The 23377-nt window shown below is 32.8% G+C and overlaps 3 protein-coding genes across 3 annotated transcripts; 2 read left to right on the top strand and 1 right to left on the bottom strand.

The window, feature by feature from the left end:
- The first annotated feature begins 3591 nt into the window (after nucleotides 1-3591).
- Nucleotides 3592-5341, top strand: LOC120216186 (WUSCHEL-related homeobox 13-like). The gene is made up of 2 exons (XM_039213678.1): nucleotides 3592-3933; nucleotides 4771-5341. Exons 1-2 carry the CDS (start codon nucleotides 3726-3728, stop codon nucleotides 5226-5228), a joined length of 666 nt encoding a protein of 221 aa, XP_039069609.1. The 5' UTR covers nucleotides 3592-3725; the 3' UTR covers nucleotides 5229-5341.
- Nucleotides 5342-14317: 8976 nt separating this feature from the next.
- LOC120216242 lies at nucleotides 14318-16311 on the top strand. Its single transcript, XM_039213726.1, has 2 exons — nucleotides 14318-14409; nucleotides 15030-16311. Exon 2 carries the CDS (start codon nucleotides 15052-15054, stop codon nucleotides 16156-16158), a length of 1107 nt encoding a protein of 368 aa, XP_039069657.1. The 5' UTR covers nucleotides 14318-14409; nucleotides 15030-15051; the 3' UTR covers nucleotides 16159-16311.
- Nucleotides 16312-17018: 707 nt separating this feature from the next.
- LOC120216240 (SRSF protein kinase 2-like) lies at nucleotides 17019-19772 on the bottom strand. The gene is made up of 4 exons (XM_039213725.1): nucleotides 19314-19772; nucleotides 18198-18983; nucleotides 17562-17609; nucleotides 17019-17482 (listed from the first exon to the last, which is right to left on the bottom strand). Exons 1-4 carry the CDS (start codon nucleotides 19494-19496, stop codon nucleotides 17198-17200), a joined length of 1302 nt encoding a protein of 433 aa, XP_039069656.1. The 5' UTR covers nucleotides 19497-19772; the 3' UTR covers nucleotides 17019-17197.
- Between the last annotated feature and the right edge of the window lie 3605 nt (nucleotides 19773-23377).

Here is a 23377-nt window from a genome sequence, read left to right as displayed (position 1 = left end):
TTATCCATGGATGAAGGCTTTCCAATGAGACAATTAACACGAGGATCAATTCCTTTTATCCTGTATGATGCTATGCAAAATAAAAAAATAAAGAACACACAAAAAGAAATGAATTAGTTTACATAATAAAGAATTTAACAATAATATCTACCTAAATATCTTTATTTAAACATGCTTTTTCATAATTTAAATAATTTAAATTTACATGTAATTTAATCAGTAAAAAAAAAAATTAACAGGAAAGTTAGAATTCATTTCTCCTGTGTGTACACCTATTTTGGACAAAATTTCGGCATGACTTCAGATCGGAAGAGTTTTTAGGGTTTATTATATGCAAGGTTTCAGATCTAAGAATAAAGGTACCCGAATTGTCCTTGTTATTGCCCCCTTGGGTTGATAACCCTCAATCCTAGTCCATCACAGACTAAAGTGAATCGAGTTCAATTCGAGGGGATACATTTCTCTATGCCTGACACGGAGAATAAATTCTCACGAAGACATAGAGCATATGAACCCTGAAAGTTACTTGCTAGGTCTGACACGGAGAATAAATTCTCACGAAGACGTCGCTTTCACTCCCACTTAAAAGGGACAAACTCAATTATAGAGCTTTATGTTATGCAATGCAAGTGTTGTGTGTGAGGAGAAATGTTCAAACCTCTGACAGAAAAAATAATGAAATAAAATATTTGCAAATAAAATGAAATATTAATAAGAAAATATATAAATACTATGAAAATAATAAGTATATATAAAAAAAATTTTGAAAAGAAAGAATTATAAATCAAATATATGAATTTTTTAATTTATAATTAATAGAGACAATTTATAATTGATTTTAAAAGTTTGACCAATCCCCAGCGGAGTCGCCAAGCTGTCGTAACCGGTTTTCGTCCAGGCACGAAATATTTATTTGGCGGGAAAATTGATGTGAATAAATGGTTTTGAAAATAATTTGGGAGTCGCCATCGGCCTTATGGGTCAGGTAGGTCGAATACCTAAAAATTATTTTTTAAAAGAGTTTTAAGAAAACATCAAATAAAAAATGAACTGATCTGCGTTTATAACCAAAAATTCGTTCTTTTTAATAATAAAAAGGGATTCGTGGTCGGTTACGTTTAGGGAAGGATTAGCACCCCTACAACGCCCAAAATTGGTACTTTTTTAATTATAAATTGTCTCTATTATTAAAATTTTAAAAATTCAAAATATATTTAATTTATAATCCTATTATTTCAAAATTATATAAAAAATATTTATTTATTTAAAAATATCGGAAAAGGACTTCTAGGTGCCTTAAGACAGCTCTTTTCTTTGATATTAATAAATATTAATTTACATAAAATTAAATAATAATTTTTTATAATATTTAATTTTAAAATACCAGAATAGGACATCCAATTGTATTAAGACTGCCCTTTTCTTCGATATTGAAAAATAAATATTAAAATAATTTATTGAAAAAATATAAATTATTATTTATTATATATATTTATGACTACATAATAATAATAAAAATATTTAAATATATAAACAAGTAAAATTAAAACAATAAAAATACAATTAGAACGATATATTTAAAAGCAGTAAAATAAATGAAAACATTTAAAATTAGTGACTAAATTATAGTAAAATTAAAATTAAAAACCTAATTCATAATTAATCAAAATTATAGGGATTAAACATGCTATTTTCTTATTTTATTAATTTAGTGACTAAAATAAAACTTATCTAAAATTCGAATATCAAATTAAAATAAATTAAAAATATAAACTCGGGATTAAAATATTAATTATTAAAATTAAGGGATTAAATCTGTTATTTACCCTAAATATATTATTTTAATACAAAGGACTAAAATAAATAAAATTAAAATTAAAGAACCGAATTAAAAGGATTATAAATTGATTTAGTGACTAAAATGGAATGTTACAAAATTAAGATGGTTGTGGAAAGGGTTTAACCAAAAGGAAATTACGGATATACCCCTCCCTTAAACGGCGTCGTTTGGGAAGGGGTATATATCCCTTCAACCGGCTGGCCCGAAGGGCCAGCATCTTCATTTATTTCCTTTCTCTTCTCTCTCTAACTGAGAGAGAAGAATTCTCTCGCCTCTCTCTAGCTGAGGGAAGCCGGTCGTCGGCCGGCAGCCGTCTGCCGCCGTAATCCACACCGCCGGCCACCGCATCCGGTGGCCGGAAATTTTTTTTTTACACCTAAACGTAGATCGGACCATCCTATTGATGGTTCCGATGACCGTTTCCCTTAAAACATTCCCTATTGGAGCAAATCTACGAAAATACATTCGTTTTTCGAAGGTTTCCGACGACGAGTGAAGGTTCCAGTGATGCTGCAGCTTCCTCGGTAAGTATTTCTCCGTCTTCTCTTTGCTTATTTTGACGTTTGGAGTTGCTGGTTTGATCGCTCTTTTCTTTCCTTATTGTTTCTTTTTTCTTTTTTTCTGTTGGGTTTTTTTTCCATTCTGTTGTCGTGGTCCCTTCTTTGCAGGTTGGGTGATGGCTTTATAGCCATCATCGGTGCTCGTCTCGGACCGGTCCGAAGGGTGGAGTTCGGTGAGTCACCAAACCGTAGGTGGTGACTCACCCCATGGTTGGAACATGGATGGCGTTCCTTGCTTCCTCTGGATGTTTCTGTTGAAGCGTGGCAGCAGTTGATGGAGGGGTCAGAGAGGCGGCCGGCGTCGTGGCCCTAGGGTATCATAACCCTAGGGTTTCCTGCTGGAACCATCTGGACCGTTGGATCTTGCCACAACGGTAGCAAGCTGAGGCGGCTGGGGAAGAGGGAAACCCTAATCTGTTAGGGTTTATTACGGGCTTCTGGATTTGAGCCCCCATTTATAATTAGGCCTCCATTTGGGTTTTGTAATATTAAATAATAATAATTATAATAATAATAATAATAATTATATAAATAACATTTAAATGAAAAAAATGAATATCTTCAGGGACAGACAACTGGAATGGAACTAAAATACTACTCATCTTTCAGTCTCATCCATCGCCTGAATTAATGGAGGATGCACATGCCACTCCTATGGTGGGTGCAGCTTGTGCCTAAGATGGGTACGTGAAATCTAGTATATATATTTATATCGAAAAATATTTTTAAATAGGCTATTGATCTTACTAATACCGACAGATAACAATGGCGCATGGTAAGAAGCCTCGTATTTTGGTTCCGACAGATAGACAGAATGTTATATAGGCATATAGCAGTTAACAATCAGTTGTCCTTTTAGTTTCTCTGCATGTTTATTACCTATAATACCAACAGCTAGCTGCATCAGCAAGCCGTCAGTCCTATGATTTTATAAATTTCTTTCCGTTCTTCAGTTCCGTCATTATTTATCAGATTCTGGTATACAGATAATACTACAAAACAAACAGAGTGCTAGTATTTTAATAAATACCATGAACCCAACCCACGAGGCGCATGTTGCTGCTACCATACGCATACAAGGCGCACTACGCACCAGGCTGCATTAGCGAATAGCATTAGCCACCACAACATTAAATAATTCTACTAGTGTGGGCTGTAGCTTGTTTGTTTACACTTTATCTGTCGGCTTGTCCATTTCCTACTACTAATACTTCCACTTTTCAAAGTCTCTCTCTCACTCTCCCCCAATTCTTCCGCAGGAGACAAAGAAAGAATTTAAGACAGATTTGAGTGAACCGAGTTGCTGGAGATGAGTTAAAATTAAGATGATGATAATGGAATGGGATCAGCAGCAGCAGCAGCAGCAAGAGAGTCAACCCCAAAACCAGAAGGAAGAAAATGGAGTAATGTATGTCAAAGTGATGACCGATGAGCAGCTCGAGACTCTCCGCAAACAGATTGCTGTTTATGCCTCCATCTGCGAGCAGCTTGTCGAGATGCACAAGAACCTCACTGCCCACCAAGACCTTACAGGTTTTTCTTATGCCCCTTTCCTTTTTGTTATCTACCTTGGATCTACATGAAACTTGTGAATTCCCCTCTGTTTACCTCATCTTTTTGTCGATGATTGTTCCAGTTTTTCAAGGGTTGAGGTTCTAGCTTTTATCTTTGTCCTGCATACAAGTTAACACTGCTCTGATTTCGTTAGGGCGGTTCACTTGTCTGCTCTCTTGTTGGTGCAGAATATGTTAAACACAGGACCAATTGATCATTGAGATTTGAGGCTTATCTATTTTCACATTATCAACATTATCAAGTACAATAGATAATATCTAGGTTAAACTACACGTTTAGTATTTCATCTATCACTTTTATTCCATTTTGATCACCTAACTATTTTTTTCTAAATCGTACCGAACGTTACATTTTCGTTTTATTTTTACCACCCCTATTGAAAAATTAAAAAAATTGCTAGTGTGGTATTTTTTTTATTTCTTTCAATGATGGCTTGAAATTTTCTTACATTGACACATCAATATCACCGTTAATTTTTTAACGGTGACTAAAATAAAAGCAAAAAGGTAATAGTTAAAATACTAAACGTAAACGTGTAGTTTATCCTAATATCTAATAAACCCCACCTTTTCTTTGTTTGTAAGAAATTCACCTAACTTTAGGTGCCAGCCTTCTGAGGAAAAAAGTAACAAAATCAGAAGAATGATTTGTACAACAGTATAGGTGGAAGCCATTAATGCAAATACCCCATCATAATAATTTATTTCACTAGCCTGAACCTTTTCCAATGTGGACATAGTCATTATGTAACACTCAACTCAATGTAGGGTACTGATGAACTCTTCTGTGGGGCAGGTGGGAGGCTGGGAAATCTGTATTGTGACCCTTTAATGACAACAGGCGGGCACAAAATCAGTGCCAGGCAGCGGTGGACTCCAACAGCCGTGCAACTTCAGATTCTTGAACGCATATTCCATGAGGGAACCGGAACTCCAAGCAAGCAAAAGATCAAAGAGATAACTTCAGAACTAAGCCAACACGGCCAAATTTCTGAAACCAATGTGTATAACTGGTTTCAAAACAGACGAGCTAGGTCTAAAAGGAAGCAAGTGGTGGCTGCTTCCTCCAACAATAATGCCGCCGAATCGGAGGTTGAAACCGAAGTCGAGTCGCCAAAGACAAAGCCGGAGAATCTTCTGGCATCTCAGGCTGAACAAGACGTGTGCTTTCAGAACCCAGAAATAAGCTCTCAGCTGAATTACTTGGGCGGGAGTTACCACATTTATGACCAGCATGCATGGCAGGGTGAGTGAGATTTGACATAGTAAAGCTATTACATACACTGAACATGAGATGAAACGGTGGTTTTGGCTTTGGATTTTGTGCCTTTCTGATGCCTTGTTAATATTGAACAACTCCAGTAATGTGTTTGGTTTTTTTTTGTTAGGAAAATATATTTTTATTAAGAGTTAAAAAACTCAAAACCTAAGTTACGTGTATCATTAAAAACATCCTTAAACCTATATTGGAAGAAAATAGTATAACAAAACTCAACGAGATACAAATCAGACAACCAGCAACTCCAGTAACGTGTTTGGTTGTCGATGAAATTATGAGAAATGCTTGATTGTTGTTAAGAGCAAATTGATGCTTCCTCGGATATTGGTTAGAAAGTTAAAACTGTGAACAATATAACTTCATTTTGCCTTCAAGGTTTGGCCAATCTGTTTAATCTTGAAATCTCCTCTGATATTTGAAACAATTTTGATAAAAATAATTTCAGCCAGTTTAAAACAAAGGCTAATATAAATTTAGACTCCAACATAAAACTCCTAAACCTAATCCAACTTGAAACAACCTTAAACTAATCCTTTATGAAATTATGAAGTATAACTGTTTTAATAAAATTTTAAAAATATTTTTTTATAAAACGAAAACATATTCCATAAAATTGAAAATTGGACTGCCACCATGCTACAACATATCGACATATTCCTGGCTAAGAATTCACGATTATACGTGTGATGAGAGAAAGAAACAGGGTAACACACACTCTTGTTAAACTTGCATGGTCACTTCCTATAGGTTTATAAAATTTTTATCAACCGTCGGATATGATAGTTGCAACGGTCCAAAATGAAGAAAGTAACCTACTTTATAATCGCTTTAACTTAATCAAAAAAAATTAAAAAAATGGTAAATTATACATTTAGTATTTAAACTATCATTTTGGTCCGTTTTAGTATCTAAACTTTCAAAATTTTCAAAATCATACCTAAAAATTTAATTTTAATTTTATTTTAGTACCCTCCAAAATAAAAATAAGAAAACAATCAAGCACACCAACATTATCATTGTACATATATCCTAATCGATTAGACTAATGAGTACAAGCATACAAAATATAAAGATTTGTTTGGTTTTAGAAAATATTTTCTACTCTTTTTTTAGGTTTTTGAAAATTAGAAAACATGGTTGGTTAATATAAATGATATCTTGAATTCAAAATAAAAATGGTGAAAATTATATTTGGTATCTAATTTTAAAATATAAATAATAAATAGTGATTAAATAATTAAATTAAAATACAATTATTAAAAATTCATTACATAAATTTAATATGTGAGTTATACAAATATAAAACAATAAAGTTTATAAGAAATTTCATAGCACAAAAATTATTTTAGTTTATAATAAGAATATAATGTTAATGCATACGAGACATCAATTAAATAAAGAAATATAAAAATATTATTGTAAAAAAGAGCACAAAAAAGTCACATTAAAATAAAAATATATATTTAGTGGTTTTTAAGATCCTCAATTTTTTGAGGAAAAAATCTAGTTATCCCTTGAATTGTTTTTGCACTCAATATGAACCTTAAACAAAGAAAAAAAAATCTATTTAATCATTTGATTAACAGAATCAAACCTTTAGGACGCTTACATGACATTTCACAAACCTTACATGATAATCTACAATGTTGATGTGATATTGTTGTGACAGTACATGACGGACAATGTTGTGGTAGATGAGTTTAATTGATTCTTTACTAAGTTTGAGGGCCTAATTGATTTTTTAGAAAGCTTGAGAACTTATTTTTTAAATAAGATATTATGTAAATTTAAAAATAAAATATAAATAATTATTAAGATATTTAATACATTAAATATAAAAAAATAATAAAATTAAATTATTAAAAATAATTTAAGGACTATATTGAATGTAAAAAAGTTTATGAATTACATTTATTATTTTTACAAAAAATGAGGGTTTTAGATACCATTAAATCAAAAAGTTGTTGTTAGAAAGATTTAAACTCATGTAAGTTAAGTTAAAAATCTAACTTTCGTGTTTTCCTATTTTATTTTTTTTTTAAATAAATTGAATAAAATATTGAAAACATCTTTTTTATGTTTTCATATTTTTACTTATTTTTTTTCCAAAAATCATTTTTTAATCTTATAGTGAAAAATATTTTCTCTAATGTTTTCTATTTTCTAAAACAATGAAAATGAAAATAGCATATATTTTCTAGAATCAAAATCTTTAAGGTCACAGAAATTAGTTTTTATTTTCAATTTTTTGAAATTTAGAAAACATGTTTGGTTAATATAAATGAAAACTTAAATCCAAAACTAAAATAGTAAAATTGTATTTCGCATCTAATTTTTTAAAATAGAAATATACAAATAATTATTAAATAATTAAATTAAACTATAATTATTAAAAAATCATTATATAAATTTAACATGTGAGTTATGTAAATATAAAATAATAAAGTTGATAAGAAATTCTATAGCCCAAAATTTATTTTAGTTCATAATGAGAATATAATATGAATGCATATTGGACATCGATTAAATTTAAAAAATACACAAAAGTATTATTATAAGTAAGAGCATATAAAAGTTTCATTAACATAAAAAATATGTTAATTAATGTAGTCCCGAAACGTTTTTTGCACCAAATATGATCGTTAAGGTTAGAAAAAATTTTATCTAATCCTTTGAACAGTAAAATCAAACGTTGACTGCCACGACACTTATATGACAGTTCACAAACTTGCATGACAATATACAATATTGATGTAACAATTCGTGATATTATTGTAACAATATACAATGGACAATGATGTGGTAGGTAGACTTAATTGATTATTTTAGAAAGTTTGAGGACTTATTTATTTTTTTTAAAAATAAAAAAATCTTTCAATTAAAATATAAAATATAAAAAATTCTAAGATATTAAATACATTAAATATAAAAATGCTAAAAATTAAATTTTTAATCAAAATTTTATTTAAGGACTACATTGAGTGTAAAAAGTTATGGGATCATATTGATCTTTTTATACAAAAGTTTGAGAGTTTCAAATACCATTAAGTTAAAAAAATATTGTTAAAATAAGTTAAACCTGTGTAAAGGTAAGTTAAAAATCTAGATATCATATTTCCTTATTTTTTTAATTTCTAAAACAATTTTAATGAAAATACTAAAAATATCTTTTTTATATTTACACTTACTTTTTTTCATTTTTAAGAAATCATTTTCTAATTTACAACCAAACATGTTTTCTTCAAGGTTTTCTAATTTTTAAGAAAATGAAAATAGCCAATATTTTCTAGAACCAAACATACACTAAAATTTTCAAAAAAAAAAGTCAAAATTTTATTTATTCATTTTTAACTCTTTAATTTTTATTTTTATTAAATTAAATTAATTGAAAATTAACAAATCTATTAAATTTATACTTTTTCGTCGATGGATTTAATTTAACGAAAATTTCATTAAATCTAATCTTTTATAGTATATAGGAAATAAAGATTTTGAGGATGGGGATTTTACTTCGTGTTTACAGGTATATAGATAATTAATACAGTAAATTTTTTAAAGGTAAATTACACATTTGGTAATTGAATTTACTCTTCTATTTCATTCATTGTACTTTTATTTTTTTAATTTATTCATTGAATTTTATAGATTAATTTTTTTTTCATTCCGTCGTTAAATAATTAAATGACTTTAAGACATGACAACTTACATCAAAATGAAGTTGTTTTGAATTCCTAAAAAAATTAAATTTTAGACTAAAATGAAATCATTTTGATTAAAATACAATCATTTCATAATGTCGTTAATTTTTTAACAATGAAGTAATAAAAAATTCAATCTATAAACTGTTTAGTGAGAAAATTGAAAAAAAAAATTAAGAGTACGATGAATAAAATATTTTAAAGAGTAAAGTTTAGTTACCAAACGTGTAGTTTACCATTTTTTAAAAGAAAAAGGAAACAAAGGAGATCCTTTCTTTTTATTTTTGGGTAAACTATGCCAATGGTCACTAATGTTAGGGTAAGTGTTCATTTTTACCGCTGATGTTTAAAAATTCACAAATCAATCACTACGTTATCGTTTGTTACAAAATGGTCACTCGATGTTAACAACCATTAATAGGTGTGACGAAAAATACAGCTAGACCGTTATCTGCTAAATTGGATCATTGAAGAACACAACTGGACCATTCTGACCTAATTTTCTTCTTCTTCAACCCGTTCTCCATCTTCTTCACTTTTCTTCTTCATTCTTTCTCTTCCTCATCAAATATATAAACAAAAACAACAAATAATTCTGCTAAAAATGTTATATATTAGTTTTTTTACAACAAGATGAAACCCCCAAATGACTGAACCCAAGCACATTCAGCTTGGATTTTCAAAGAAAAACTACTGAGTTGGATCGTTGACCGACACAGTTGGACCATTTTGACCAGCTCTTCTTCTTCTTCTTCAACCTGTTCCCCTTCTTCTTCTTTTTCTTCTTCATTCTTTCTCTTCCCCATCAAATATATAAACAAAAACAACAAATTATTCTGCAAGAAATGTTATCTATTAATTTTTTTACAACAAAATGAAATCCCCAAATGAATGAACCCAAGCATATTCGGCTTGGATTTTCAAAGAAAAACTGTTAAGAAAGAAACAAAAAGGATTCTAATTCTCAAGTTTTTCTTTGAAAATCCAAGTTGAATGTGCTTGGGTTCATTCATTTTGAGGGTTTCATTTTGTTGTAAAAAAACTAATATATAACATTTTTAACATAATAATTTGTTGTTTTTGTTTATATATTTGATGGGGAAGAGAAAGAATAAAGAAGAAAAGTAAAGAAGAAGAAAAGAAGAAGAAGATGGGGAAGAAGTTGAAGAATAAGAAGATTCGGTCAAAATGGTCCAGCAGTGTCGATCAACGATCCAACTTAGCAGATAACGGTTCAACTGTGTTTTCCATCAAACCTATTAAGAGTTGTTAATGTCGAGTGATCATTTTATAACAAATGATAATGTTAATAATCGATTTATACCTTTTTAAACATCAATGGTAAAAACGAACACTTACTTAGTGATCATTGGAGTAGTTTACCCTTTATTGTTTTCTTCAACCACCGCTCTAAGGTTCCCGCCACTACCACCCCTCCAGCCATCGCCGCCGGGAGCTCAGAGTCGACGTAGTATTGGACCTATTTACAGTCTGAAGAATTTATTTAATTGGTAACCGTTTAAGTTTGTCTCTAGCTCGTTTTTTCAAGGTTTGGACATCTTCATTTACAAAAATAAATAAATAAATAAACCCGGATGGGGAGGATCTCAATGGCTTACATACACAAAGGTGAATGGCCTCCTGGGTCAGTTGATATTCACATCGTTAAAAAGAGTCTTCGAAAGGCTGTATTTGTAGCTGTTCTTCTTCTACCATTTGCCTGCATTTTCCTCTCTTTCAAGGTATGCACTCTAGAGTCTGGACTGAATTTATTCTTAATAATCGTCCTATTTTAGTAACATGTTCATATGTTTGGAATCAATTCACTGTTCCTTTTCTTTTGTACTACGAGTCTTTGAATATGAGTTATTGGGGATGTAAGGAATTGTCAATCATAAATTATGGGAACTTTAACCTTTTTTATTATTTTTTTTTCATTTTGTATTGTTAAAATGGGTTTTCTACTTCATGACCAATATCCTGGAAATTAACTCCCCTTATCTGGTTTTGGCATCTCATACATTGAGTGAATTTATATAACAGGAAATTTCAGCAACTCTTATTTTGTGGAGAATGCTGCTCAGTCTTATTATTATTGGTTTGGAACCCCGTTCACAAAGGTGAGAGTCTTTTCAGCTGGTTGCCTTCGTTATCCGATGTGCTATTTTCTTCAATTCAGCAAGTTTTTTTAATCTTTTCTCTCAAGTTTTTTTTATTTTTAAGCTTTCAGAGTCTGTCATCATAATGCCAGCCTTTGGAGTTCAGCTTGAAACCCACTATTCAAGGTAACATACTAAAACTTATAATTCTCTGATAATGAATGTTAAATACCCATGTAGCTACATGTTCTACTGTATACCATGAATCATATGATTTTCCTGACTTGATTTTCAAACTTCCTCTTTTAATCATAAAATAAGATTGTAGGTAAGAAGGGAAATGTCTGTTGTCACTGTTTCATAAGATCTAGAGTGTTACTCGGTATTAGGGCTTTGTTGTTCTTCCATCCAATTTTAGCATTTCACATTGCACTCTCCTGGAGTTGCAAGTGGTTCTCAGGCATTTCTAGCTTTCCCTCAATAGGCTAGCTCATTCTTCTTTCTTATGTTTAATCAATATTCATAAATAAATCCTTGAGATTTTTTTGTTCACGAAATTTTGCAAAATAGTAGTTGTAATAGCACCATAACCAATGTTATTATTTCATCTTCTTTTGTTTGTTTACTTTGCTCTAGTGGAAGAATCATCCGCAGATTTATTCCTGCCGGAGAGATTTTGAAACATGTATTATTAGAATGCGTTACCCCAGTAACTTGTTACTGGAGCCTCTCTTTACTTGTGCGTGGGAAGGAAGAGCAGGTGTTGGTGTTCAAGGTAAAACAACAGAATTTCATTCTTTGTTACTCCTTTGGAAAATATGGGTTTGTGTGTTGGGGGTGGGGGTGGGGGGGGGGGGAATATATGCTGCTGCTATATCTAAACAGGATAGAAAAATCACTTATTGTGAGGATATCAAGTAATACGAGAATTGTGCAGGGTGTGTGTGTTGTCATATAGCTAACGTAGTAGTTTCTGGTTTAATTGAGGCATGAAACTTGGTTGTGTGAAGGAACTACGCCCTCCGATGAAGATGTTGCTTCCTGTATGGAAGGTCTTGTGTGCCAGCATGGAGAACAAAGAAAGTCGAATCACATGTGGGGAAGGTGAAGAGGGTTGATTTCAAGGCCGTGAAAGTACAAAAAAGAAATATATTGAAACACATCAATTAGCAAAGAATACATCTGGATTGCTTGCTGCAAGTGTAGTGGAAGAGGTAGAGGAAAATGCGTTCTCATTAGAGTTAAAACAAACTAGTCCATTCTTGTAGAAGAGGATAAGCATTAAGAGATTATCATCAAGTTATCTGTTGCAAAAGGAAATAAACTGTGGAGGACCTTTCCAACTCAATCAAACAAGATAGCTTTTGTTTGTCTGTTGTGTTCCCCCCTTTTTTTGGTTTGTTTCATTTAATATCCAAATGGGTTGTAGGTTTAGGGTTTACTATACCATTTGCAAACAGGGAAATTGTATTGAGAATTTAACTAGGAGCAATAACCAGTGTTCACTTCTTTCAGAGTGAGAGAATAACATTCTGCCGTTGAGGCCGATACGTGTATACATGGATGGAAAAATGATCGGTTTAATTTTCAGTATGGCATGATTGTATGATCATGTTAAACAAGAGTCCTGATCCTTAAGTTTTTATGCCTTCTTCACAAGGCACCAAGAAAACGATTAGAACCTGCCACATCAAAGTAGGAAGGGATATGATTCTAATTGCACTTTGGGATGACAGAGATTGAGCGAGAGGCCGGCATTTTAATCCTTAAAGAAAACATCAAAGAACAATGCATGGAGAAGAATTACAAATATAGTATAATGGTTGCAATATTTCTTTATGTGCTATTTGCTGTAAAGACAAATAGAATAATATTCGGTTGATTATCTACAATCACCCTATGAGTTTAGAATATATCAAAGGGAAAGAAAAGGGCCAAGGACTCATAGCAGGATGGATTGTTGATGATCCATCTGTATCAACTAGCAATACATGTATTTTTTAATAGTCTAGGGTGATTACAACGCGCGCACACCCTACAGACACATGTTGGAACTCAAGACCTTTAAGGAGAACAACACACCCTCTTACCAATGAGGCCACTCAATGGATTCCAGCCGACAACATATCATAAATACAAACTAAGGGTTAGAAATTAAATACCTTTACCAACAAGTAAAAGGGAAAGGAGATGTAGGATGTAAATGTTCTCATAAGAAACAAACCATGTATTACCTGGTGAAGAAATTCCAAGAGATCAACATTTGACACCTAAAATGCAAGGGTATCTGCATGTTATCCACATAAAACTTCATTGACATCAAAGTTCAACTGAGCACAAAAGACAAACTTGAATTTGCATGATAGGCAAACAAGGATATGGAAAATATTTGCAGGGATGAGTGTCTAACTTTTCCTACAAAATATGATAAAAAGGGATAATTTTAACAACTTTTCCAACAGAGCCAGAAATACATCTTTGAACAATTGTGCAGTGACTGATGCCCCATCTCTGGCAGGATCCGTTATTTAACAACTAATAAGTTAAACCTAGAAATCATACAGCACCAGCTTCATAACATCAAACTAGGCATACCATCTCTTTCTCTGTATCCAAATAGGTGACTGGCTTCCCTTCACCGGATAAGACCTCGTTTTCGACATATCAAATTAGTAGCAAAAATCCCTACTTCCACAAATTTGAACTTCAGAATACTTATACTATGTGACAAAGTTATTCTAGTTTTCTTCTTTCATCTGCAGCATGCTGCAAAAGAGAACAATAACTAGAGTTAATCATACTGCCAAAAATTTCAATAGCATTTACGTGAGCCTGCATGTTGATGTTACTATTTAGTATGTCCAAATCAGCATGTTATATATCTTTCATTTGTTCTTGTTGTTGGGAAAAAATCAGCATATCACCTTAGATACAATGCTTTTTCACTTTTCTTCCACGTATTTACTATTGATCATATAGTCTTTTTATGTTAGAAATATCACAAGTGAAATATTTTATCAATGCTATCAATTGAAATTCAATTATTAAATAAAAAATTGTTGTAGACTAAATTCTAGGGACCAAATTTTAAAAGTTATAGAGTATAGGGACTAGAAAAAGAATAAACCATGAATAGACATTAGCATAGTAATTAGTAAGACGCCACAAGATCTTCGTTTTCACTTTTCTTTCTCCTCGGACCCTCTTCTTCAAAACCAACACCAATGTAATATGTATACCCTATATATATATATATATATAATAAATATCAACAAAAAAAAAAACCTAATTTCCTTCCTCTCAAATCTCTTAAATCATCTTTCTGCAATCCAATCCAAACCCCACGCGTAAATGATCAGGTATTGAATCCAAAATCCATCCTTTTTCTTCTTTTGGAATTCACTCTGTTGTCATTTGCATTCCATAATTCCATTCAATCTAAGCTTCTGCTTTGCATTCTGGCTTCATGTTCCTGTAATTCTCTCTTTTTCTTTTATCGATCGCCCTATTTTTTACGTTTGAATTTTCCTGCTCTCATTGTTACCATCTGTTTCCCGTTGTGATCTTTAAACTTGACAATTCATTTTTCATTGCATGATGATCTTTTTGTTGACTTCCTATCTTTATTGTTCTTCTGATTTTAATCGGAAGCTCTTATATAACCGAATTTACCGGTAGGGTTTTCAATTTTTCCTTCTTTGTGTCATTTAAGCACGTGAAAGCTCTTTCAATTCTGATTCATGTGTTAGAACCGCTTGAATTTATGCTACTTTCCAAATCTGTGCGCTGTTCTTTCTAAATTTGATGGATATTTACTATTTATTGTTAATTATTATTATGACTTGAGAATTCAGATTTTATTCTGGGTTTTGTTTAGCATTTAACATCTGGAATCTATGAGTATTGCTGTTTTAGCGTGGATGTGATAAAAACGTTTTGATTATCTATATAGAAAATTACTCCTGCTTTGATGTTTCAGATTTTAATAAATCGGGGAAGGGATGTCGATGGAGGATAACATTTATGACATCAATCACTTGGATGCTGATGTCCTTCTGCCTCCTCGGAAGCGGCTGCTGGCGGGACTTAAGAAACAGGCTTCCAATGCCAATAGTGCTTCAGATCAGCCCACCGTTGCTTCTTCCTCGTCATCGCCCCCAGCTTCACACTCACCTTCACCTTCTACTTCGTCAAGCGATATTAATGCTCATCTTAAAAATCTATTGATGAGTTCCCATTTGTACAACCCAAATCTTTCTCCCGAGGAGATTTTGGAGGCCTCGAGAGCGGCAGCTATCTCAGCTGCTAAAACTGCAGAGGCTGCCAGAGCTGCTGCAGAGGAGAAGGCTGCAATCGCTGCCAAAGCTGTTGCAGCAGCTAAGAGTGCATTGGACATTGCAGCAAAATTTTCTGAAGAAACAGTTAACAAGGAAAGACACCTAAAAAAGAATAAGCTCAAGAAACATGTCCCTGTCCAACTCTTGTATAAAAAAAATGAACCAATTGGGAGTCCTAGGACAGATGAAGAATTAGCCCGGAAATTGCACCGAGATATCAACAGTTCCCCGAGAATCTCAAAAAATTCTTCAACTGAATGGAGAGGTCATAAACATAAGAGGCCTAAGGTCATGCAAACTCATGGAGGACTCCATGTAGGTACTATAGCAGGCAAAATTGTTTCCGAGGACTCCATGGAGGAATCCGTTAAAGCAAAGGCAAAGGGTTCTAACCATGAAAAATCTGTGCAATCAGAGCTTGATAATGGTGAAGCAAAATCAAGCCATTCGAAGGGAAAAGCCTTTGAGGATGTTACCCCTGGTAAGAAGAGGGGAAGAATGAAGCTAAAGAGGCTGCCCTTGAGCATTTGTTCCTTTAGGGATCAAGTGAATCCAAAGGAAGAGATGATTAGTAAGAGCTCTCCATTGACCGAAAAGAACATGGATAATTCAACTGCTGCTGTTAAGAACTTTTTTACTTTGGATCCCTCTGGTGGTGGTGTTATTTCAATTGAAGGTGCATCTATGCGGAAATGCCAGGACTTCAAGGCCCCTGTATGTATCAAACAAACAAAGTCATGCAATCATAGTGTTCAAACCCTGTTCTTGTAACAGGTGGCTTCATTGATTGAAGTTAGTAGCTGAGGTAGGATTCGAAATTCGCTTTTTATAGGAAATTAGGAACGACTTTACCCATTTATCCCTGTGCTTGTTACTGTTTTTGTAAGGAAGTTGAATTGACAGAATGTATATTTGAATGTTCAATTGTTGCCTCCACACTTTACTGATAGAGCTTGCTACATAGAACGATAGCAGTATTTGGATTTGAGATACAGATGAATGCAATGAATTTAGATGACTCCTTTCTTCTTTTCTATTTTTGCATATTCATCCTGCGTCCCTGGATGATTCTACATGTACCGAAACTTGAATGCCCTCGGTATTGTTATTTCAGCGGTTGATTCATTTTTTTTTTCCTTCTCAGCTCATCTATTTTCTTTTATGGTTGTTCCCTTTTATTCTATAATAAGGCTGTATGAAATTCCTCGTCTTCATGGATGGATCAAGTGGGCGGCCGGAGACAATCTCTTCTTGAAAATTTCAAAAATTAGCATGTATTTTAGATTTTTTTTTCTATTTTATGTATTTGCTACTTATAATTTATTTTCATTCTAAAGTTCATCTCCCATTTAACACTTCATAACCTAATGAAGGATATCGATGAAGTTCAAACTCTTCATCAAATTATGGAAATAAAGCTGAAACCAGCATGTTGGAAAAACCTTATAAGCACCCCTTTCTACTACAAGGAGAATGGCAAAGCACACATGAAGAAATAAAGGATTCATTCAACACTTTGAAGGCTTACATATGTGATTTCAATACTTTCATCAGAATAGCTTGTAATAAAATTTCCTAATATGTAACTTGTACTAAAAGTAACAATTTGACCAGACCACATTCAGTATCCGCAGTTAAACACTCGTGTCATTTCCTCATGATAGTTGTTACTTTTGTTAACCAAAAAAAGAAGGAAAAGGAAGAAGCTTATTGTAAATGTCACAACCCAAAAAATAAAACAATTAAAACAACACAATCAATAGTCGTACAGGTGGAGGGAGGGATCTTCAATCCCTTCTCTTTGCCCACCTTAAATCTTAAGTTTCCTCATTCCAGCGTCCACCTTAGATTGCCCATCTGAGCTCTTAAGATTCAGCCATGGGTGTTGCAGACACTGCTGGGCAGTTGGTCTTTTCTCTGGTGAAAAATCAAGACAAGGGGAAAGAAACCCCAGAAATTCACGAGCATCAGTCTCGGCGAATTTGTATTTAGTCATCAACAATCGATCGAGTGGCAAGAACTTCAGTCTTCGAATCCTCTTCAGATCACCATGCCTGTCAAAAAAATCTTTTGATCGAGCTCCTCCAACAGCAATCTGCTTGCGCAAACATAAATTAACATTTGCGTCACACTTTTCTAAATAGGAAAGGGCATTAGTATAGAAATCATTTCACCTTCCGTGGCATCTTTCCAAGAAGTTCCATCATGAGAGCTAGGTGATCCTGGAAGCAACCGAAAATGTTATTACCGGAGGTCCTTTATCACTTTTCTATATAAAAGGTCATTATGACTATAAAAACCCATAAACAAACAAACAAATGATGATAATGATAACGAAATAGTAGGCATATATATTCATAGTAATATGCTAATCAAAGGCAATAACTAAATCTATAACTCTGTTAGATTAGAACCAGGACACACTTCATGATATATATGAAAATCTAATTTGGTTTGACTTAAATAAAAACAACGTAATTGTTATGATGCAGGCCTGCGTTCTACTCAGAACAGTTCTTGTTTATAGCTCTTTTCTGGTATGACAACCAGAAGAAATGAAATACTGTACTGGCAGGATAAGAGGAGAAGTATAAAAGCATTACTATAACAGATTAACAGCTTCAATGCAAGTAAAATACCCAAAGAGTAGGTGAAGAACTATGATGATCTAACCAAGCATCATGCCATTAAATTTGAACACATTGTTTTCATTATTGTGTTACTATCTATTCCTATTTCCAAGAACAGACCCTGCAAAATTAGGACAAGGAAAGACAATTTCAAAACCGTGATGCATAGTATAGTCGTACCTCATCTTCACTAAAACCTTCTCCAGTTTTAGGAGCAAACATCATGTCACCAGTAGCAAGCTCAAAGGCGATGCAAGCAAATGACCACATATCAACGGAAAAGGAATACCCAGATTGAAGTATGACCTCAGGAGCTCTATACTGCCTTGTTTGAATTTCTTCTGCAAAACGTTTGTCAGCCCAACATGCGTTTCCGAAGTCCACAACCTTGCACCTCATATCAATCCCATCAAGACATCTTTCAGGTTTTCGAGCTTCTCCTCCCATTGAATCTCTTCTACCGGATATATTTGCAACTGCCCGTTTTGCCCTCCGTTTCAACTTTTTCTCAATGAGGTTCATGGTAGACCCGCCATTTAGGGTGCCCCCCTCAGGTCTTTCAAGGATTGGAGTAAGACCAGATCTAATTGGATCCTTGGCTGGATCAATGGTGGAACAGAGAAGAATATTTTCAGGTTTTAGGTCAGTGTGGATTATACCAAGCTTCCTATGCAAGTAATCCAGAGCTAATAGAACACATTTGCAGATCTCCCTAACTTTATTCAACTCAAGTCCTTTGTAACGGCTAAACTTGATTAATTGAAGTAAGCTATCACCAAGGAATTCAAGGACCATGCATAGATGGTGCCCGTTCGGGCCAGAGTGCTTAAAATGGTCAATGAGGCGCACCACCCACTTGGAGTTTGAAGGATCTCCATCAGCAATTGCACAAAGGACTTCAATCTCATGAACGGCAGCTTGTGCAAACTGTTGTGCGCTCTTCTGAATCTTTAAAGCAACATATTTCTGGGTTTAAAACAGAAAACGGTTTAGATGACCGCCTCTAAGAAAAGAAATCTTCCAAGACCCAACATCATTCATCAAGAGGTAGCACACGATTACAAGAGCAAAGATTTTCCCAACTCACACATAAAAAAACGCTATTTCAGAATCCAAATTCCAGATCAGGTTTCTTTTTTTCTAAGTTTTAGTCACATCTGATCATATATACTTGTGGTAAAATAATTATAATTAAACATCGATTGCCGATCCCAAGAAACCGGGAATAAGAATTGAAACGGATAATAACACGTACATAACAGAAAGATATAGAAACGGGAGAATAGAGGGACATACAGAGGCCTGAGTATCGTAAGTGAGCCAAACAGTGGAGAACTGACCCCACCCAAGTTTCCTCTGGGCGATGTAACGACCGGAAGCGAAAGGATCACCGATCCGCACGGCATGGTACCCTCCTTTCCGGTAAGAGTCAACTCCCTCGTCTTCTTCCTCAGAGCCCGATGACAAGGAACAAGACATCCTGGCAGAACGATCGGATCTCAGACAACCCTGATATTTCTCTGGTGTGTGTGTTTGGGGGGAAATTAACGAGAAAACGGAATTCCGTGTTCCTTGTTTACTGTTTTTTTTGGGGGGGGGGGGTATATTACAGTGTTATATTTGCTTTTTTTATGATCTTCTATCTTGGGTTAATGTGTGTGGCTTTGAATAGAATGCGTGGTGAGTATGGAATGTGCCGCCGTCAGTGGTGCTCCTCCTCCTCTTGTTTCAACATACTATGTTGGAATATTTCACTAACTATAGCTCATTTTGTTCTTGTTAATGCAAGGAAGGAGCGTCGCCTGGCCATGTTACCTTGTACGTGTACGACGCTCTCATACATAGGATGAAGATGACAGCATGGGCTTCGGCTTTTTACCCATTTCGTAATTTCATTTAGGATAAACTACACCAACGGTCACTAATGTTTAGGTAAATGTTTGTTTTCACCACTAATGGTTGAAAAGTCACAAATTGGTCACTAACATTATCGTTTGTTACAAAATGGTCACTCGATGATAACAACCGTACAAAATCATTACTACAGTAACGGAATGCTGACGTGACACGTCAAACCAACTAACTCAGCATGTTTGACAGGTCGTTTGACTCTCCTCCTCCTCTTGGAGGTGCTCCTTTGGTCAGTTCAATGCCTTCATCTAAATTTACTCCACTTCTGGTGAAATACATCACATTATTAACTTTTGCAACAACACTAAACCTCCCCCCTTTTCATTCATGGAACCTTTTAAAGCTTTTGACCCATACCAGACTGCTTTTCTAAATGAACTATATTAAGCAATTCACTAGCCAAAAACTCATTCCTAAAATATGAGTTTAACCTGAACTCAAACCTTCCATCTTCAACTCCTCTCTCTTCCACAATTTCTAGCTACTAATGATATTGTAGCCATCTCATTGATCACCTCACTTCATATGAACCCTAAAAAATACAATTGTAACATCAATTCTTCGTATAAAATCATAACTTTGCATTAAAAATAATTGATTCAAAGAATCTTAACTTCCTTTCAAACACCACAATTCCCCATGAGAAGAACATAAGGAAAAAAAACTTTAACATTCACTAGCTTGTTGCTTTCAGTTACTCAATCATTTGAAGATTATAATCTTTTCTAACGAAAGCAATAAAAATAGAAGATCAATAAAAATGTAAACAATTAAAGAAACTCCAAGTGAACATATTCTTTCGTTTAAGAGTAGAAAAGCTCATTAAAAGGGAATAAAGTTAAAAAAAAAAGCAATAGCATATTATCATAATGTTGAAGAGAAAGAAGATGCTTGTGCTTAGAAATTTAGGGTTTTAGTGAGTTGATGAAACCAAAGAATTTGTTTTTTGGTAGAATACATGAAACCTGGTTGTTCCTCTGCAACCATACAATTTTTTTGTTTCTTTTTTTATTACCGAAGATTGTGGTGTGTTTCACTGGAAGTGGAGTAAATTTAGATAAAGGTATTGAAGTGACCAAAGGAGCACTTCCAGGAGGACGGAGGAGGAGGAGAAAGAAGAAGAAGAAGAGTCAAACGGTCGGTCAAACATACTGAGTCAGCTGGTTTAACGTGTCACGTCAGCATTCTGTTACTGTAATAATGATTTATTAATGGTTGTTAACATCAAGTGACCATTTTGTAACAAATGATAACGTTAGTGATCGATTTGTGACTTTTCAAACATTAATAATAAAAACGAATATTTACCCAAACATTAGTGAACATTGACGTAGTTTACCCTTTCATTTATAAGGTAGTTGGAGTGATGTTTGACTTAGGTTCGGACGACGACGTTGTTTCATCTACCACCTAACGCTTATAACTTATTATATTAGTATGTATTATGAGTGTCTAGAAAAATCTGATTTAATTGACTTTTATCTTTAGATGATTTAAATTCAATATTTTAAAAAATAAACAATCAAATCAAATACAAATCATTAAAATTTTAATTTTAATTTGTCTAAAAATTTGATTAACTTGATAGATTAAATTATTTACACGGAAACATAGGCATGTTTAACTTTTAATCACATATTTTAAGCATGGCCAATAGCAAACCAAAATTAACTTTTAAATTAGCGATTAAGATGATAAAAAATAATTTAATATTATATAAAAATTAAATTTAATTAAAATATTTTAAAATTTAATATGTCAATAATTCCGATCATAATAGTCATAAAATATATAATTCCTCAAGTTTTAAGTTTTTTTTATATATAAAGTAACCTATATAAGCTTGGTATGATAAATGTTAGTAACAGGAACATTAACAAGTACTTATTGTTTATATGAAATTAAGGGAATATTTATAACCACAATAATTATGTGGACCCTAAAAAATTAAAATTAAATGTTTTCGTAACTAGCAAATTAGCAATCACTTTATATGTGTGCGTGAGTTTGAATGCGTGGCAATTACTAAAATTTAAAAAAAGAAAAGAAAATTAACTAAACTTTAAACTTCAACTTTTAAGAGATGTATTTAAACTACAAAATTTCGGAATGGGTAAAAATTTTATATTAATTTTAGTTTCTTTTTACTTAAATATCATCTTAAAAAATTAATTTTTAAATTAACATATATTATAAATAAGGATAAATTATGCGTTTTGTATTTTAACTATAAGTTCTGTATTTAAACTATAAGTTATGTATCATCTTTAATACATGTTACAAACTTGATTATAACGACATTTAATGAAAGTTTTGAATAATTGAATTTCTCTATCATTTGTTGCCTTCTAAAATATTAAGGATCCAAATATTCAAAAATTTCTTTAACACTCAAAATCAATAACTTTAGCATGAGATTATTAAATTTTACATTGTTTAAATATTCATTATTGTTAAGTATTTAACTCTCTCTCTCTCTCCCCTCCCCTTCTCTCTCTCATTTTACGAGGGAATAAAGATGAACAGTTTGGTCAACAAATCAAATGTGATTATTCTAAAATATAAATTTTTAGACATGTACTCATTGAGTGATTAAAATAATATCTATATATATGTATATCATCGTCGGCTTAACTTGTGCTTGTGAAGCACAAATCTTTAACATAGAATGTGTGCATTCCTTCTTTTTAACCGAATTAATACATTTTTTTGGCATTTCCCCTCTATTTTCTTTACTTTTGGTTATTCTTTTACAAACTCTTATAATTGTGTTGTTGCGTATGTAAGCGTGTTACCTTATGTGATATTAAAAAATGTCAGTATGAAAATTAATATAAAATTAATATAAAATTAATCTTAATTCATAAAATTTTATTTAGGGTGATATTTAGGTAAAAGAAAGCCCAATAGCTTTGACATTTATGTGCAATGTGGTACCACATTTTCTTTGGTGCAAGTAGATACTTAATTTTTTTTCTTTAGTGCAACTAGGTACCAAATACATTTTCTTGGTATAATTATCGACATCTAATCTATTAATCGACTAATCCAAATCGAGTACTATAGAGGCGATGACGACGCTCCCAATCAAATTTGTTTTATTCGCAAACAACAAGATTTGAACCTCTGACTTTACTTAAGGGATGTAGTGTCTCATTCCACTAAATTAACAAAAAAATTAATCGCACTTGTTTAAGTATTATTGATTCATACTTATAATTTTAACACTTTTAATTAAAGAGATAATGTGTGACTTATTTAAAAGAACTTTGAAATCATGACAAAAATTAGATTAAACTTCAGCTTCTAAAAACGAAGTTTCGACTTTTCTCATATGTTGATAATGTCAGCACATTAGTTATCTACGTCGATAGAGTATTAAAAAAATAATATTATTAATTCTAGGGGTCATCTTGTGTCACATTTTTTTGGGTTACATCTTATGAATA

Source organism: Hibiscus syriacus, unplaced genomic scaffold, assembly GCF_006381635.1.
Source record: "Hibiscus syriacus cultivar Baekdansim isolate YM2019G1 unplaced genomic scaffold, ASM638163v2 tig00110159_pilon, whole genome shotgun sequence".
NCBI classification, from domain to species: Eukaryota; Viridiplantae; Streptophyta; class Magnoliopsida; order Malvales; family Malvaceae; genus Hibiscus; species Hibiscus syriacus.
The sequence above is the reverse complement of the archived record's forward strand: the minus strand, read 5'-3'. Positions and strand labels throughout refer to the sequence as shown.

Bases quoted from the DNA above. Each gene is read 5' to 3' on its own strand.
- LOC120216186 (XM_039213678.1), top strand. From the start codon at position 3,726: ATGATGATAATGGAATGGGATCAGCAGCAGCAGCAGCAGCAAGAGAGT. The intron at 3,934-4,770 runs GTTTTTCTTATG...TCTGTGGGGCAG, and splicing joins TGCCCACCAAGACCTTACAG to GTGGGAGGCTGGGAAATCTG.
- LOC120216242 (XM_039213726.1), top strand. From the start codon at position 15,052: ATGTCGATGGAGGATAACATTTATGACATCAATCACTTGGATGCTGAT.
- LOC120216240 (XM_039213725.1), bottom strand. From the start codon at position 19,496: ATGTCTTGTTCCTTGTCATCGGGCTCTGAGGAAGAAGACGAGGGAGTT. The intron at 18,984-19,313 runs GTATGTCCCTCT...TTTTAAACCCAG, and splicing joins CTTACGATACTCAGGCCTCT to AAATATGTTGCTTTAAAGAT. The intron at 17,610-18,197 runs GTACGACTATAC...GGTTGCTTCCAG, and splicing joins AAGGTTTTAGTGAAGATGAG to GATCACCTAGCTCTCATGAT.